Raw genomic sequence first — 13,410 nt, 5'->3', positions numbered from 1 at the left:
TGGTGGTGGCGGTGGTGGGGCGCGGAGGGTATATAAGGGGGAGCGGGTGGGGACACCAGCAGTCTGAGCTGAGGGGAGCGCTGGCCGAGGGTCGTGCTTGAGGGGGGGTCCCTTTGGGCACCAACATGGGCCCCAGCAGGGAAAAGCTCAGGTCTGGGTGGTCCTGGGGCTTGGGGCGGCGGCAGCGGTGGGGGGGGTGGTAGCCCAGTGGAGAGGCTCGTCCAAGGGCAGAGCAGGACCAGGCCGGTGGGTTGGGGCCTGCTGCTGAGTCCAAGCTGCGGGAGGTGGTTCCATCTGTGGAGGGCCTGAAGGAAAGGGCAAGGCCCGTGCGTGAGCAGAAGAAGCTTCTGCAAGCGGCAGCTGTGGTGTTTGCCACCGCTCTGCGATCGTTGGTCTTGGTGGTGGTGGTTGCCTCTGCCAAACAAGCCCGTTCTTGTGGTCTGAGATACCGTTATAGCACGTGGCTGTTTGATCTCGCGGACCTCTCGAGATCCAGGTTTTGGTGTTGAGTCGCCCTGTTCCCCCATCCTGTGCCACGGTTGCATTAAAATTTTGTTAATGTGAGCTTGTTAAATCGTTACGTTGGAATGGAAAAATGAGGTCCCGGTGCTCTGCCTTTCAGAACTACTTATCCTAAAGGGACAACTCCCTCTTTATAGTGTTAGTTTCCCTGCACGAAACAGTTCAAGCTATGCGTGGTCACCTCTTGCCTCTCGGCTGCTCATTGCAGATCCTCGGAAGGGGTCTGCAGATCAGAGTTAAAAACCTGGTTTAGGCTGCTGAGCTTCATAGTCCTGAGAGTGAAATGAATGGTTGGTATTTGCGATGTGCTTTGTGGTATCTGTGCATCAACCTGTCTCCCATGCTGCTGATATATTCATGGTTCTTGTGGGCCTTTAAAGAATGAACAAGAACAAAGCTGGGGGTCTATAAGATGCATATCAATGTTTGTCTTTCAGAGCTTCAATGGGAATAGAGACTATACTAAACGTTAGCTTTCTTCTGTTATATTTTTAAGAATTCCTTTTTTTTCTTCTTTTTATTGGTTAAGTTAGAAGATGAAATGCTAATAACTGATTTTACTAGAGGGTTCTTTGCGTGTTTTGCAGAAATAAAATAACTGGTAGTCTCAAGCCTTATAATGCCTTCATTTCTAGGAAAAAAAAATGTAAGAGGGTGTATTTCTCTAGTCAGTCCTTAAATGAAGAGCTTATCTCCTGAATGGTGATGCTTTTTGGCACTTTGCTATATGCGTGCTTCTTTTGTGTATTAGGCGTTTAAAATGAAGGCAGCTTTATTACCTTAGTTATAGGATGAGATGTCGATGTAATTGTTGTTACTGTCTGATAGAAAAATTGACAATTTGCTTTTGGAGAGAAATGGGTATGTGGTGTCACTTGCTCTCCTCTGGCACCCTTACTACTAACCTGCAAAGAAAATCCCTGGATGAGGTCTTTTATGGTAATTTGCTCTGCAGTCGGCAGCTACCTCGAGTGTGTTTTTGACCACCTGCAGCTGCTGTCAGCTGTGCAAACTGAATTTTAATTGATTTATAAATGTAGCTAATTATGGGGGCTGTTTTAATATTGTGAATTTTGTTTTGACTTAAACAGGAGGTCGGGTCTATTTGTCACTTTTCTTTCATGCTAGTAAAACACACAGAAATAGAAGTTGTGTTGTAGCCCTTAACCGGCACTGTATGTTAAGTCCCCACCTGTTTCAAAGTACAGCTAGCCGAATTTGTTCTCTGCGGCCTGTAGTCCTTCCGAGAATCAGCTATTCTGAAAAAGACAAGTTTGGTTATCTCCTGTATTTTACAGTAGAAACAGTTAGACTTTCAGCCACTTATCTGATACTTTGTGAGAGAATAGTTGCAACAGACTGTCATGCTTTTCACCTTCAGTGCTCGGGCACTGTCCCTTTAGGAGAAGGACTGTGACACACGTTGGATGTGGTAGCAGAGGACTAGCCTTGAGGATCAAAGAGATCTCTTCCAGCTCATTGTTGCTTTGATGATAGATGTGCCATAAGAACGTAGATAGATCGATTCATTATGCACAATTTGAGTAAAGAGGGAGTTTGTGTTTGGCTGAGCTCTTCTACTTATTATAGGACTAAATAAATTGAAGCCAGGTTTCCTTTTGTGGAAATAAATAATCTTTGCTGCCCCAGCCCTATGTATGGTTTCCATTGCTAACTCACCAGTAGAACATAAATATTGTGGTTATATATTACCTGATTATTAACATTCAGCCAAAAGGCACCAGAGCCAGGGTTCCTTGAAACAATATGTGCTTTTGATGGATGAGAATGCAGAGGAGGAGGCGGCAGTCGTGACTCAGTCCTCAATGAGGTTAGAAACCTTCTTGCTGCAATGAAAGCGTATTCTTGCCAAGGGACCTCAGGAAATGCACCGACTCTGCCTTCTAGGCAAGCTGGGGTAATTAACTTAAGTGTGGGATATAGCTTTCTGCAGACATATGTGATGTTCCTTTTGAGCATAATAAATCATTTTTGTATTAAAAGCTGGAGGAAGACCCGTAGTCGTAAAACCCCCTTTTGCAACAATCTTGCTGTCCTTGCATATGGTTGGCGGTGAAAAAGAGTGGTCAGTGAGCTCAGTACTTAAAGGATTAAGCTAATAACCCCTGCTATTATTGCTGCAGGGAACCCCAATCTATATGCAAGCTTCTTTTACACTGGGGAGTAAATCACATTAGCTGTTTTATGCGCCATTATTGTAAAGTGGATTCTCATTTGAGATACTGCAGTGACTTTATGGCTCACCGAGCAGGGAGGTGGACTTTTCCCCTTGCCCAGCTTTAATATTCCCCCGTTCTTCTCATCCCAGAGAAGGGACAAAAATGAATGTTCGGCAGCCACTGGCTCGGGTGCTTTCTCAGCAGAATGGCCTTAATTAGACCTGGAGAGATTGCTGCAGATGAAGTCCCCAGAGTTTTTGTCTGTGTATCTTCTTGTGTAATCCCAGCATTGAAAGAAATTGTCATTCCTTCATAGCAGGTATGCCAAGAAAATATGGTTACAGTTGATGGGGTTTTTTTTGTTTGTTTGTTTTGGTCGTGCTTTTCTCTGAACTTCAGAGCTGAGCTTTCCTTTGAAGCACTGCGTGAGTTCACTATATTCAAAAACTCTTACACGCCAAATACAAACCAACAGTGACTTTGGGGTTATTGGAGGGTTTCTCTTAAAGCACCATTGCACTCGCATTCCCTAGGTGTTAGGGGTCATAGGCGCACCTATAAGGTGACACGGCGAGGGTGCTGCGATGGCTGAGGGTGTGGTGTCTTCTGCTGAGGACAGCAACGCTAATGAGGACCTTGCTGTTGGGCAGAGGCACTTTGCCCCTGAGCATTGCTTTCTCGTCCTCTGGAGGGGAATGCAGCGATTGGGGAAAGCTGCTCATTGAATAATACAGCTTCATGAGAAACCAACATGCTGCAGGAACAGGAGAGAGGGCTTATAGAGTAGCACGGTCGTCTAGGAGTTTTCAAGTGAGATTTCCAAAAAGTTGAAGAACTGTTCAGAAAATGACACAAAGGTGCTTTCCACGCATCAAGGAGCTGCGGAGGAGAAGCTTCACCATTAATGAGATTTTTTGGATTAGATGTAAAAGGCAAGAACTAAAGAGGAAGGCCATAGGTCTCTGACACCAGCAGGTTCCCAGAGGATGTTGAGAAAGGGAAGGTAAATGTGAATGGCGTACTGAAAGGAACCTGTTTTGTCTTGAAGAGGCGATGGTTTTGCTTGCACTTACCTGATGAGGCGGACAGTTGGATATTATGAGTGCACGGACACGTAGCAGAATACTCATCCTGCCTGTCTACTGACCGCGCTTTGACTCTGAATCAGATGCTTTCTAGTTGTGGTTAGCACCAGGCTGTTCCTGCGCTGATAAGCCTTGCTGAGAGATGAGCGCAGCGGTGCGCTAGTATCACTTCCTAACTTTGAGCATGCTTCTACCTGTGAAAAACGTGGGCAAGTTCTAGGGAGTTCAAGGGCAGCACCCATGGGTGCTGTCTCAGAGCTCCAGCAAACACAAGTCAGAACGAGCTTATCTTCCACTGGAGTAGATATTTTAAAGTAATGGGAGCTGTGGGGGTTCTTGATTCACGAGATATATATATCTGTAGTGACACACTGCACCCTGTCACTACCTTGCCACTCTGATGTACTGGAGTGATACTGGGATATATTTATACCTGTTACCATTTCAGATTGTGTCATCACCCAGCATGGACTGGGTGAGGCATGCCTGCTATTTTGGGGAGGAAAAGGCTGTCTTCACGGTTTCTGTAAATGGTTCAGCATCTCGCATGTTGGCATTGCTTCTCGCTCGTGTGCGTGATGCTTATCAAGTTGTATGCAAGCATTGGGGTGGTGACAGGATTGCAGTTGATATATTGGGTGATGGGTCTCATAATGCGTGTGTGTGTGTGTGTCCCCTTGGACACTGCAGAATATTCCCATTGAGGTACTTGCCTCGGCATTTAGCTTGTCTGAAAATGTCTGATGCGTGTGAGATACAGGGAGAAAAATCAACAGTTGCAAAGGATAATCCATGGGCAAATGGTAAGGAGAGCAAGCAGAGAGTGTTCCCTTGCATGCCAGCTGTTTGGCAATGCCCAAAGTTTCACATGTATCTCTGCTAAAAAAAAAAACAACCAACAAAGCTTCCAGCTAGACCCTTTGAGAAAATAAGTATTTTCTTTACTTGTATCTCCCAAACTGGTATTACCAACAGGCTTAGCGTAGAGGCCACATACGCCCACTTGTCCATCACGATTCTTCTGCAGTTAATTTGAAAAAATATTGTGGCTATGTGCTGAGCTGGACATCTGCCGCTGCCTTGTGCAGCGAGACATCTCTGCTGAGAGAAGACCACAGGGAAATCGTTAAAATCTCGAGGCACTGTGGCTGTCAGTGTCACAGCTGTAATGGGTATTGAGAGGGGGATTTAAAGAAGAAAATAAGATCACGCAGGATTAATGAGGGAGAGCATCCTATGGAGGACTAGTGAGCAAAGTTATTTCGGTCTTTTCTGTCATCAGTGTTAGAAAACTTATGTGTTTCCTGGCGGTTCTGTTGTCGGTGCCTTTGGACCAGATCTTGCTTTCCAGCTCCTGACCTTAACTGCAGGTCTTGTTTCACTGTTGGCTTTTGAACCAGCTAGATTTCAATGCTTGCTTCTGCCTCGGGCCCTCTTTATTGCCTGGCCTTGGGACCTCTCTGGGATGTGGCCTGCCTGCTCTTGCACTGACTTCTCAGCACATCCACGTTTCCAGGGAAACGTGCTTTTCTGTGTATTTTGGTGATGATAGAAATTATGAGAGTTTGTGGAGATCCAGTCTGCGGTAGGAATGCATACCAGAGGGGCAGATCCTAGGATGTATTTTCAAGTACAGAATTTGAAAGCATCAGCAAATCCTGCAGCTCCTAATAATGTCTGATTGTTATTGCTACACAATTGGCTGGGCTGAGCAGTGGGGTTTTTTTTTTTTCATTTCTGTGAAGAACAGCAATAACAGTACCATTTATAGAAACTGCACCACCGAGCCAGTGAATTTGGCTCAACCTTGCGTTTTTCCCTGAGATTTGAGATTACTGCTAACCTTTAGAACCATGGCAAAACTTGAAATGACTGTCTTCTGCTTTCTTTTCCGACTCTTTGGTACAATTTTTTTTTGCAGACACGGATCTTAATGCCCAGTTTTGGCTATTAAAGACCTGTCTGAACCCTTCGGTCTCCTTTCTGCTCAAGTTGTAAGTTTTATTTGTGCCAAAATGAGTCTGCAGGAGTGAGTCAGCATCTCCTTTCAGACCTTCAGTATCTGCTTGTGGGGAAGGTCAGCCAGAAATTTTGCTACTTGTTGCACCATGTGGAATTAGCCAGAACCATCCCTTTCTCTTAATTCAATCACTGGTTAATTTAATTACATTCTTATTAACAGGATAATTTAAAAACCCAAACCACCCAAACTTGAAACCTCCAGCATTTATTTTTATTTTTCTAAGCAATTAGGTAATTGATTAAACTACTGGCTATTGTTAGTGCAATTACCTGAATTGGCTCTTGATTAATAATGACAGTCAAGAAAAAGAGCTGTTTGGGATAAACCAGCCAAAGAATATCAACAGGGTAGGCATTTAATTTTACGTAAAAATTGTTCAGGTTATGTTACTGACAAATGCTGTCACGTTTCACGCAAGCAGTTCTAGACCCCTTGGTGATTGTATACCTGATAAAATGAGTGAGGAGTTCAGTGAGAGTGGTAAGATTAGGTATGAGAAAAATCCCTGAATTAATCCTTAATAATGTAGCAAGTAGCTTTGAGATAGATGGATGAAAAGTGCTATGTAGGGATGGATGATATTTACTTATATATCAGAGCTTGTGTGTGCTGTAATACATAAATAATATTTGTTTGTAAATGACCCTGGCTTCCAACACTTGGAGAGTAAGGCTGGTGTTTATTGGTCCTAATTGCTTGCTGCAGTTCATTTTTCCATACTAATGAGATCCCCTAGTTGAAGCGTTGCATACAGGTACATGTATTTCTTTTTTCCTTTTCGCCTCAGTGCTTTTTCTGGATGTTTTGTATCAAGAAACATTAATGGGAATAGGATTTCTGCCCCTTTATTCCCATAACCTAACGGTGCATGGGTCTAATAGTAAGTGAGAACAGCCGTTGCACTGCTCCTCAGTCTCTTCTTGTGTGGGGGACGACATGGCACACGTGTACTGTGTGGCTCAGCACGAGAAAGCAAATGCTAGGCTTTAGTCACCAATAATGCTGTGACTTGCTGTCTAGCGATGCCCAGAAATATCTTTCCCACAGTTTTTCTTTGTATATGTGAAAGTCATATGTTCCGGTTTGGGGTTTTGGTTGTTTCCCCCCCACTACCGTTCAGTTCAGTGACGTTAGCCTGAGACTTTTCTGTACTATCGATTTATATGTTCTGGCCAGGACCAGCGGTACAGTCAGTGCTCAGGTCTGCAAAGCTTACTTGTTGCTGGCAAAATTAGTAGAAGGCAGAAAGTGCCTGCTGCTGCTTTTTTTTTTTTTTTTTTTTTTTCCCCTCCTTTTCTTTTTTTAGTTTGTCAATGACAAGCCAACTGGTAGCATTTATGGGAACAAATTATGACTAAAATAATTTGCATTTAAAATGCAAATGAATGAAAGCATCAGCAAGGAGCATTCTGCTTTCTTCCTGGTGCACAGACGGGGTACTGGCATTGGATCAGCCCAGCGAGGCACTCGGTATAAAATAGAGTTAATTGGACTAGCTGAAAAATGAAATGGGCTCAGCCTCATGCTAATTCCTGGGCCTGTGATTTAATATGACATTAGAGACGAAGGACTGGGAAGGTGCTGAACCACTGACTAAACCAATCACCACAGCTGTAAATTACACTTCTGAGATTCCCAATGGCAGATTGAGAGGCCCCAATAAAATTGCGTGAGGTGAAAAAAAACCTAGCTTGGAAGCAATTTGTCAGGATCTTCGGGCTCGCGTGAATTAGAGTTTAAGTTTCATTGTTCTCTTTCTAAAAGTTGTCTGTTGTAACGCTGCCTGAATACCAACTGGGACTGCAGTTTTGTACAAGGTGAAAGCTGACTGTAGATGTAAAGCCAGTTGGCTCTTGAATAAAACCTCTTTCAGACGAACCGAGAAACTGGTGATGCATCTCTGAACAGTGTTTTCTTGTTGGAAGCTTAAGGTGAATTTTCTGCATCATGCATTGATTTCTGGTCTTGTAGGTGCCAGAAGGACAATGCAAAGAAATGCAGAAGGAATTCAGTATAATCTTTCCGTGCAGGAGGCATTCAGTATAATCCTTCAGTGCAATTGTAGCAATTGTTGACTTATTTCCTCCTTAATAGGACTTGGAAAGTATTATACGGCACAACTTGAGCATGCTGAATGAAAATGCACATGTTCATAAAGCCAAGCCTGCTTTACTCTGGCAGTGTGTTCCTGTAGTGCAGTATCTGATGATAATACCTCATGTCCCCATTCTGTGTGTCACACTTGTTTTAATATCTCTATCTTTTCTTTTTTAATTTTTTTTATAGCCATGTTACTGAAGATCACCTCGTCTTCTGGAAGTAGAAACACAGTGAACAGATGAATCTATTCAGCCAGACATTCCTCCAGTAGATCTCTATCCCCATGGAGCACCACAGCAGAGAGGAGATGGACTCAAAAGAGGAAAGTCCTCAGGTGTGGACTGACTCTGCTGAGCAGGAACAGAATACTGCTCAGGTGACTAGTGCCTTCCAGAGCTCTCGGTTTCTGCTCAGACCAAATTGGTCTCAGTGCAGTGGCTTAGCAAGCAGGCATTCCCATTCAGCCCTTTCTTAAAGTCTGAAATCTCAGCTTTCATTCGAGGAGAAATACAAACATGTCTGTGGCGATTTCAGATTAAAGCTTCAGCAAGTGAGCTGTGCAAACTGCAGCAGTGAGTACACAGACATCTGAAGCAAGCTAAATGAAGCCAGCCAGTGGCTATAGAAGTTCCAGTGTCCAAATATATGTATAACCATGTGGGAAAGCGAAAGGGTATTCAGATGAATGAATATTAACAAAATCTGTGGTCTGTGGCAGCCCATTTTGATGGCATCGAATCAGTTGGAGCTGTGGGTGGACCTTGGGGAAAGTAATATGCATAATTTTTTCCAGTCAGACATCTGGGTAGTGGGGAGGGAGAAATGTTAATCGTTAGTGACTAATACAGTCAGATTCTGGTGTATGCAGCTAGTCACTCTGTCTCTGAGAGAATGCAGTTGAGAATTTCTAGAAGACTGTAAACTGATTTATTCTTTCGAATATGTTATAAAGAGGGTGCTGCATGTCATTTGGCCCACAAGCTGAGAAATTCTGACTCTTCTGTTAATTTCCAGCTTTGAAATTTGCCAAGAAAGGCAATTTCCAATGGCCTGTGTTCCGTTATCTATACAATGGGATAACCATACTGTTGTTTGCACGTGGCAGTTATAAGGCTTAATTAGTATTTGCAGAGTGCTCTCCAAATGTGAAACACTGCATGCATCCTTACTGTAGTGTTTGCATGAGGATTTATCGTACAGAATCGGCACTTAGCATCCGCGGGGGAGTACCGGGTGTCTTCTGAAGCACAAGCTAAAAGGTGAAACAAAGTAAATAAAATATGTAACTGTGGCATCGTTTTATGTGCAAACATTTTATGTGAATATGAATATAGATACTAAAACTAGGTTTCCTGCTAACTGTCCTATTTTTCCCACGCGCTGAAAATGGTTTTCAGCATGTAAAGGGTATCAAAAGATAAACATGTTCCCGTTGCCACTGGAATTAAGTATTCTAGCTTGTTTAAGGTAGGCCACTGATCATCATTTGTGATCCTAATGTTCTGTCAAAATCAACTTATTTGGATTTAAACTGCTGCCCTAGACATAACTTGTTCCAGTAGTCCTTGGAATCATTGCTTAATGTTTTCAGTTATATGTTTCTCTGTTTAAATAGTCGAATTTTCTACTGGTACGGCATGTATATACTGCAGAGAAGCAATCTAACATACGCTATTGCTTCCTCATGATAGGTGCAATACTATTACTTGCAGCAGTATCAAAGTTAATAGATTCTGTTAGCTGTTCATCAAACAGAAGAAATTACCTCCAACTACGGAACTAGCTGAATGAATTAATTATCGTAAATCCAGAAAGGAATATGAGAATAAAGGGAAACAATATACCAATAAATCCCAAAGATACACTAGTTCATATCTGAGCTTTTTTTCTCTTACAAATTTCCAAAGTATGATTCAAGAACTAAGTATTAGAAGGTGCCCTTTACACAAGTCAGGTCTTGAGTTAAAATGCAGAGTAAAACCAGAAACCGATGGTAGGTTATATCCAGATTTCTGTGTTGCCAGCATAATTCAGATGAGATTTTAAATGTCAAAACAGTTGGCTAGTTAGTTGAGACACGAGGTACTCTCTGCTTTCCAGGGCACCTCTGCAACTGATGGGTTTTGTGTTGTTTCCCACAGGCGTATGACTGCAGAAGTTTCAGTACAGGATCTGTTTTTTCTTTCAGGTGCACTTTGTCCCTGAGGGGGGGACAGTGGCACAGATTGTGTACAGTGATGAGCAGGACCGTCCCTCGCAGCAGGTTGTCTACACGGCGGATGGCACCTCCTACACCTCCGTGGACACCTCGGAGCACACGCTCGTCTACATCCATCCCGTGGAAGCTACGCAGGCATGTGTGGTTCTGGGCCCACCCCACTTTGGCACCTAGAAAACAAAACAGTCTTGTTTGAGGTGAAAGCCAGTTGCCAGCCAAGTGATATGGTTGGAAAATAGCAGGCAGTTGCTCTTAATGCTTTTATCTGTCCATTGCTGAACAGGGACTTCATGCTGTTCATTTGTCTGATGTTCAGATGTGGTCATGAAAGGATGCCGAGGCTATGAATTATGAAATGCTGGTTATTTCACTGAAGGTGGACGAGATTACAATTAAATCCAGGGTGTTTTCCAAAACACGGATAATATCTTCAGAAATTCTGCCTCTGTTGTATTCATTAAAAAGCAAAGAGCGATCTGTGCGTCTGTCTTCTGGAAGAGTCCTTGTTTTGCATAGTACAGTTCTCATAATTGATAGTTACAATATCAGTCATGTCTTTTTGCAGGGGATCTCAGTGTATTCAGTCTAATTTTGTAGTGTTTCTTCAGAGAAGTTGTTGATTTTATAGACCTAGGTTCTTCTTCATAATTATATCAAGTAGCTTTTGTTCTCTGACAGCATGTGTTTCTATGGGGTTATATAGTATGCATCTGTACCTCTGTGTGGAAAGATAAAAAAAAGGAACAGGCACGCTTTGTCGAGAATGTTTTATAGTGCCTTTGCTGACAGAACAGATTAGCAATGCTACAAAGTGCACGTACTTGACACCCGCAGCAATGCTGGCATAGCCTTGTGTGCGGCGTGGTCCCTCTCTTGTGCAGTTCTCAGCTGTTACACAGAAACAGTTGATACGTGGTGGGATGTTCTGAGAGGATAAGAGATTTTGAGAGGGTATCTCCCAGGAAGTCACCGACCAAGTAACTCCAAAACTCTGAATACTATCATTTTGTCAAAAGACGTGTAGTATTAAGATGCTATTGTGCAACTGAGATGAAATTACCAAAGCGCTAATGGAATTTGTATCATGCCATGCTTTATTTTGTTGGAGCCAGACCGCTACAAACTCAGATATTTCAAGTTTTGGCAAAGTAAGCAAGACTGACCTTAGTCAATACTTGGTTTTTATTTAAGCCTTGCTTTTCCTAGGGGGAAGCTCTCCCATCAGGGCTGTTCTTGCAGGCTACTGTAAAAATATTGGAGTTGGCATGTCTTCTATGAAATTAAAAAAAATAACAGCGACCTGGCCATATCAAATTTACATGTAGGATATGCCTGATATCTGCATGCTTTCTTTTGAGGCCCTGTCTTGTGAATTTGCAGAAAGATAAAGTTAATAGTCATCTTCTGTCCTGCCCTCAACTATTACTTAGCTTTCACACAGCAATTGAATTTCATTCTGTAGAATTTATCAAATCAGTAACTGACAAAATGATTTCTATATTAAAAAAAAATAAAAATCCCATAAAGTACTTTAGTTATATAGATGAAAAGTGCCGCATAAATATATTATCTTTTTATGGAGCACTACCTAATTTTAGTTTAATCTCTAGGAATGTAGGTTCACATGGGTAAGTTGAATTGGTCTGCGGTGGCAATAGGCACATTAGAGGTTAGGAAAGGATCAAATGTGGATCACTTCTTGGTGGCAGGGTAATTTTTGTGTGAGCTGGGAGTAAACAACCCCAAGGCTGGTTTGATAAGCCTTTTTCACTTTGTCTAGACTCTGTTTACAGATCCGTCCCAAGTGGCTTACGTCCAACAGGATGCCACCACCCAGCAGGTAAGAAAGAGACATTATTTTCCTTGGGCCTGAAACTGTAAGGAAGTTGTTACCGAAGGTAAAGGAACATTATTGTAGTGCTAGAGCGTAATAAACTCTCTCTGGATTTGTCAGATGGCAATCTTCAGTCATGTACTGTCATCCCAGGGATCAAGGGCAAAAAAAGTTTATGATAACAAGCCGTTATTATTTTGGCTAGCTTGTGCATGAATGACAATAACGGTTGAGAGAGTTTGAGTTTATCCTTTTTAATTCATGTTCAATGAAAATACTTATTTACTGCCCCAGATATAATGAAAAATCTTTCAACAGTGTCCCTTTAAATAAGTCAGCAAGCTGATGTGGCTGGCTTTATTTTAATGCGTCATTCTGGAAAGACTGGGTTTGCACTTGTCCTCATACAAATTCTGATCCAAGTGCCTTTAAGTCCATAAAAGGCTCTCAAGGGATAGAAACTTTGGATCAAATTCTAGGTTTACTAGAGACTTCACATGAAATGAATTGTAAAAGCTGAAGAAGTTCAGTTACTGGCTCCCTTACCTTACCATGGCATCCCAGCTCTGATGTGCTTGCCAGTGCTGAAGTGGGCTAGGAACAGAATAATATTGGAGCCCGTGTTTATAAAGCTTTGATGATTTTTCTTTTTTTTTACTTATCATGGATGGGAAGGTTTTGTTGTTAACTCTTACTAGTATCTTTGGGGATTGCGTTGTGGTAATCGGGGGTAGGTGCTTTCAGATCTAGATCTCTAGTTCAAATTCTCTGCTTGTCAAAGAGGCTTAAAATCGTTACTGCTCAGTGAATCTTTAATGGCACGTGTGAATTGACATGTTAGATCTGAATCATTACTAATGCGATCATTAAAATGCATATTTATTGACAGTCTTGGGGCAGAGTGAAGGGTTGAATGTGCACTGAAAAGAAATTTTCTTCTTGCTAAAAGAATACCTTCTAAAATGTTGAGGCACAGGCAGGAAATGGTATGACTGACACAGTAAAGGTGTTACCTGTTTTCTTCCAGTTCTCCAGAGTATTTGGAGTGTCATTCTGGAATTTTTTGCCACATCCGTTTCCTTGCATTAAGAAGCCCCCAAATTCTACTTAATGGTCTTAAAGGTCATTTAACAAATAATTATGTGAGCTAATTAAAAGTAGAGATTACTTACGTGTGCAGTGCAAATGACACTCTGACAGCAGAGATGGTGTGTTGTTACTGTCCCATGTTGAGTATCAAGGGCATGAGCGCTTGTCTGCATGTCCTCAGCCCGTCCTCCCTTCCAACACTGTCTGTGACAGCAGTCCCAGCAGAGATGTTCATTTGCTTGTGAGCGGTTGGTCCCTCGTTGTGGCAGCTCCTGCCTTTGCAGGTGTTTTTACATCAGCATTTCATGTGGGACATCCCTGAACTGACAACAAATGTTAAAATACTAATCAGAGCTCCT

General features: G+C 42.5%; 1 protein-coding gene across 4 annotated transcripts in view; it reads left to right on the top strand.

Annotated features, from left to right (window-relative positions):
• PRDM10 (PR/SET domain 10) overlaps positions 1-13,410 on the top strand; it is a 45,758-nt gene that overhangs the window by 1,048 nt on the left and 31,300 nt on the right. For 3 of the 4 annotated variants that reach the window (XM_049801562.1, XM_049801564.1, XM_049801561.1), the window contains exons 2-4: positions 8,097-8,286; positions 10,099-10,263; positions 11,909-11,968. In XM_049801562.1, the coding sequence (XP_049657519.1) occupies positions 8,194-8,286; positions 10,099-10,263; positions 11,909-11,968 (318 nt within the window). In that variant the 5' untranslated portion in view covers positions 8,097-8,193. The remainder of the gene's footprint in view (positions 1-8,096; positions 8,287-10,098; positions 10,264-11,908; positions 11,969-13,410) is intronic. The other variant, XM_049801563.1, reaches the window with a different exon arrangement.

This window comes from Accipiter gentilis, chromosome 5 (genome assembly GCF_929443795.1).
Source record: "Accipiter gentilis chromosome 5, bAccGen1.1, whole genome shotgun sequence".
NCBI classification, from domain to species: domain Eukaryota; kingdom Metazoa; phylum Chordata; class Aves; order Accipitriformes; family Accipitridae; genus Astur; species Astur gentilis.
This window is presented reverse-complemented; position numbering and strand designations above follow the sequence as displayed.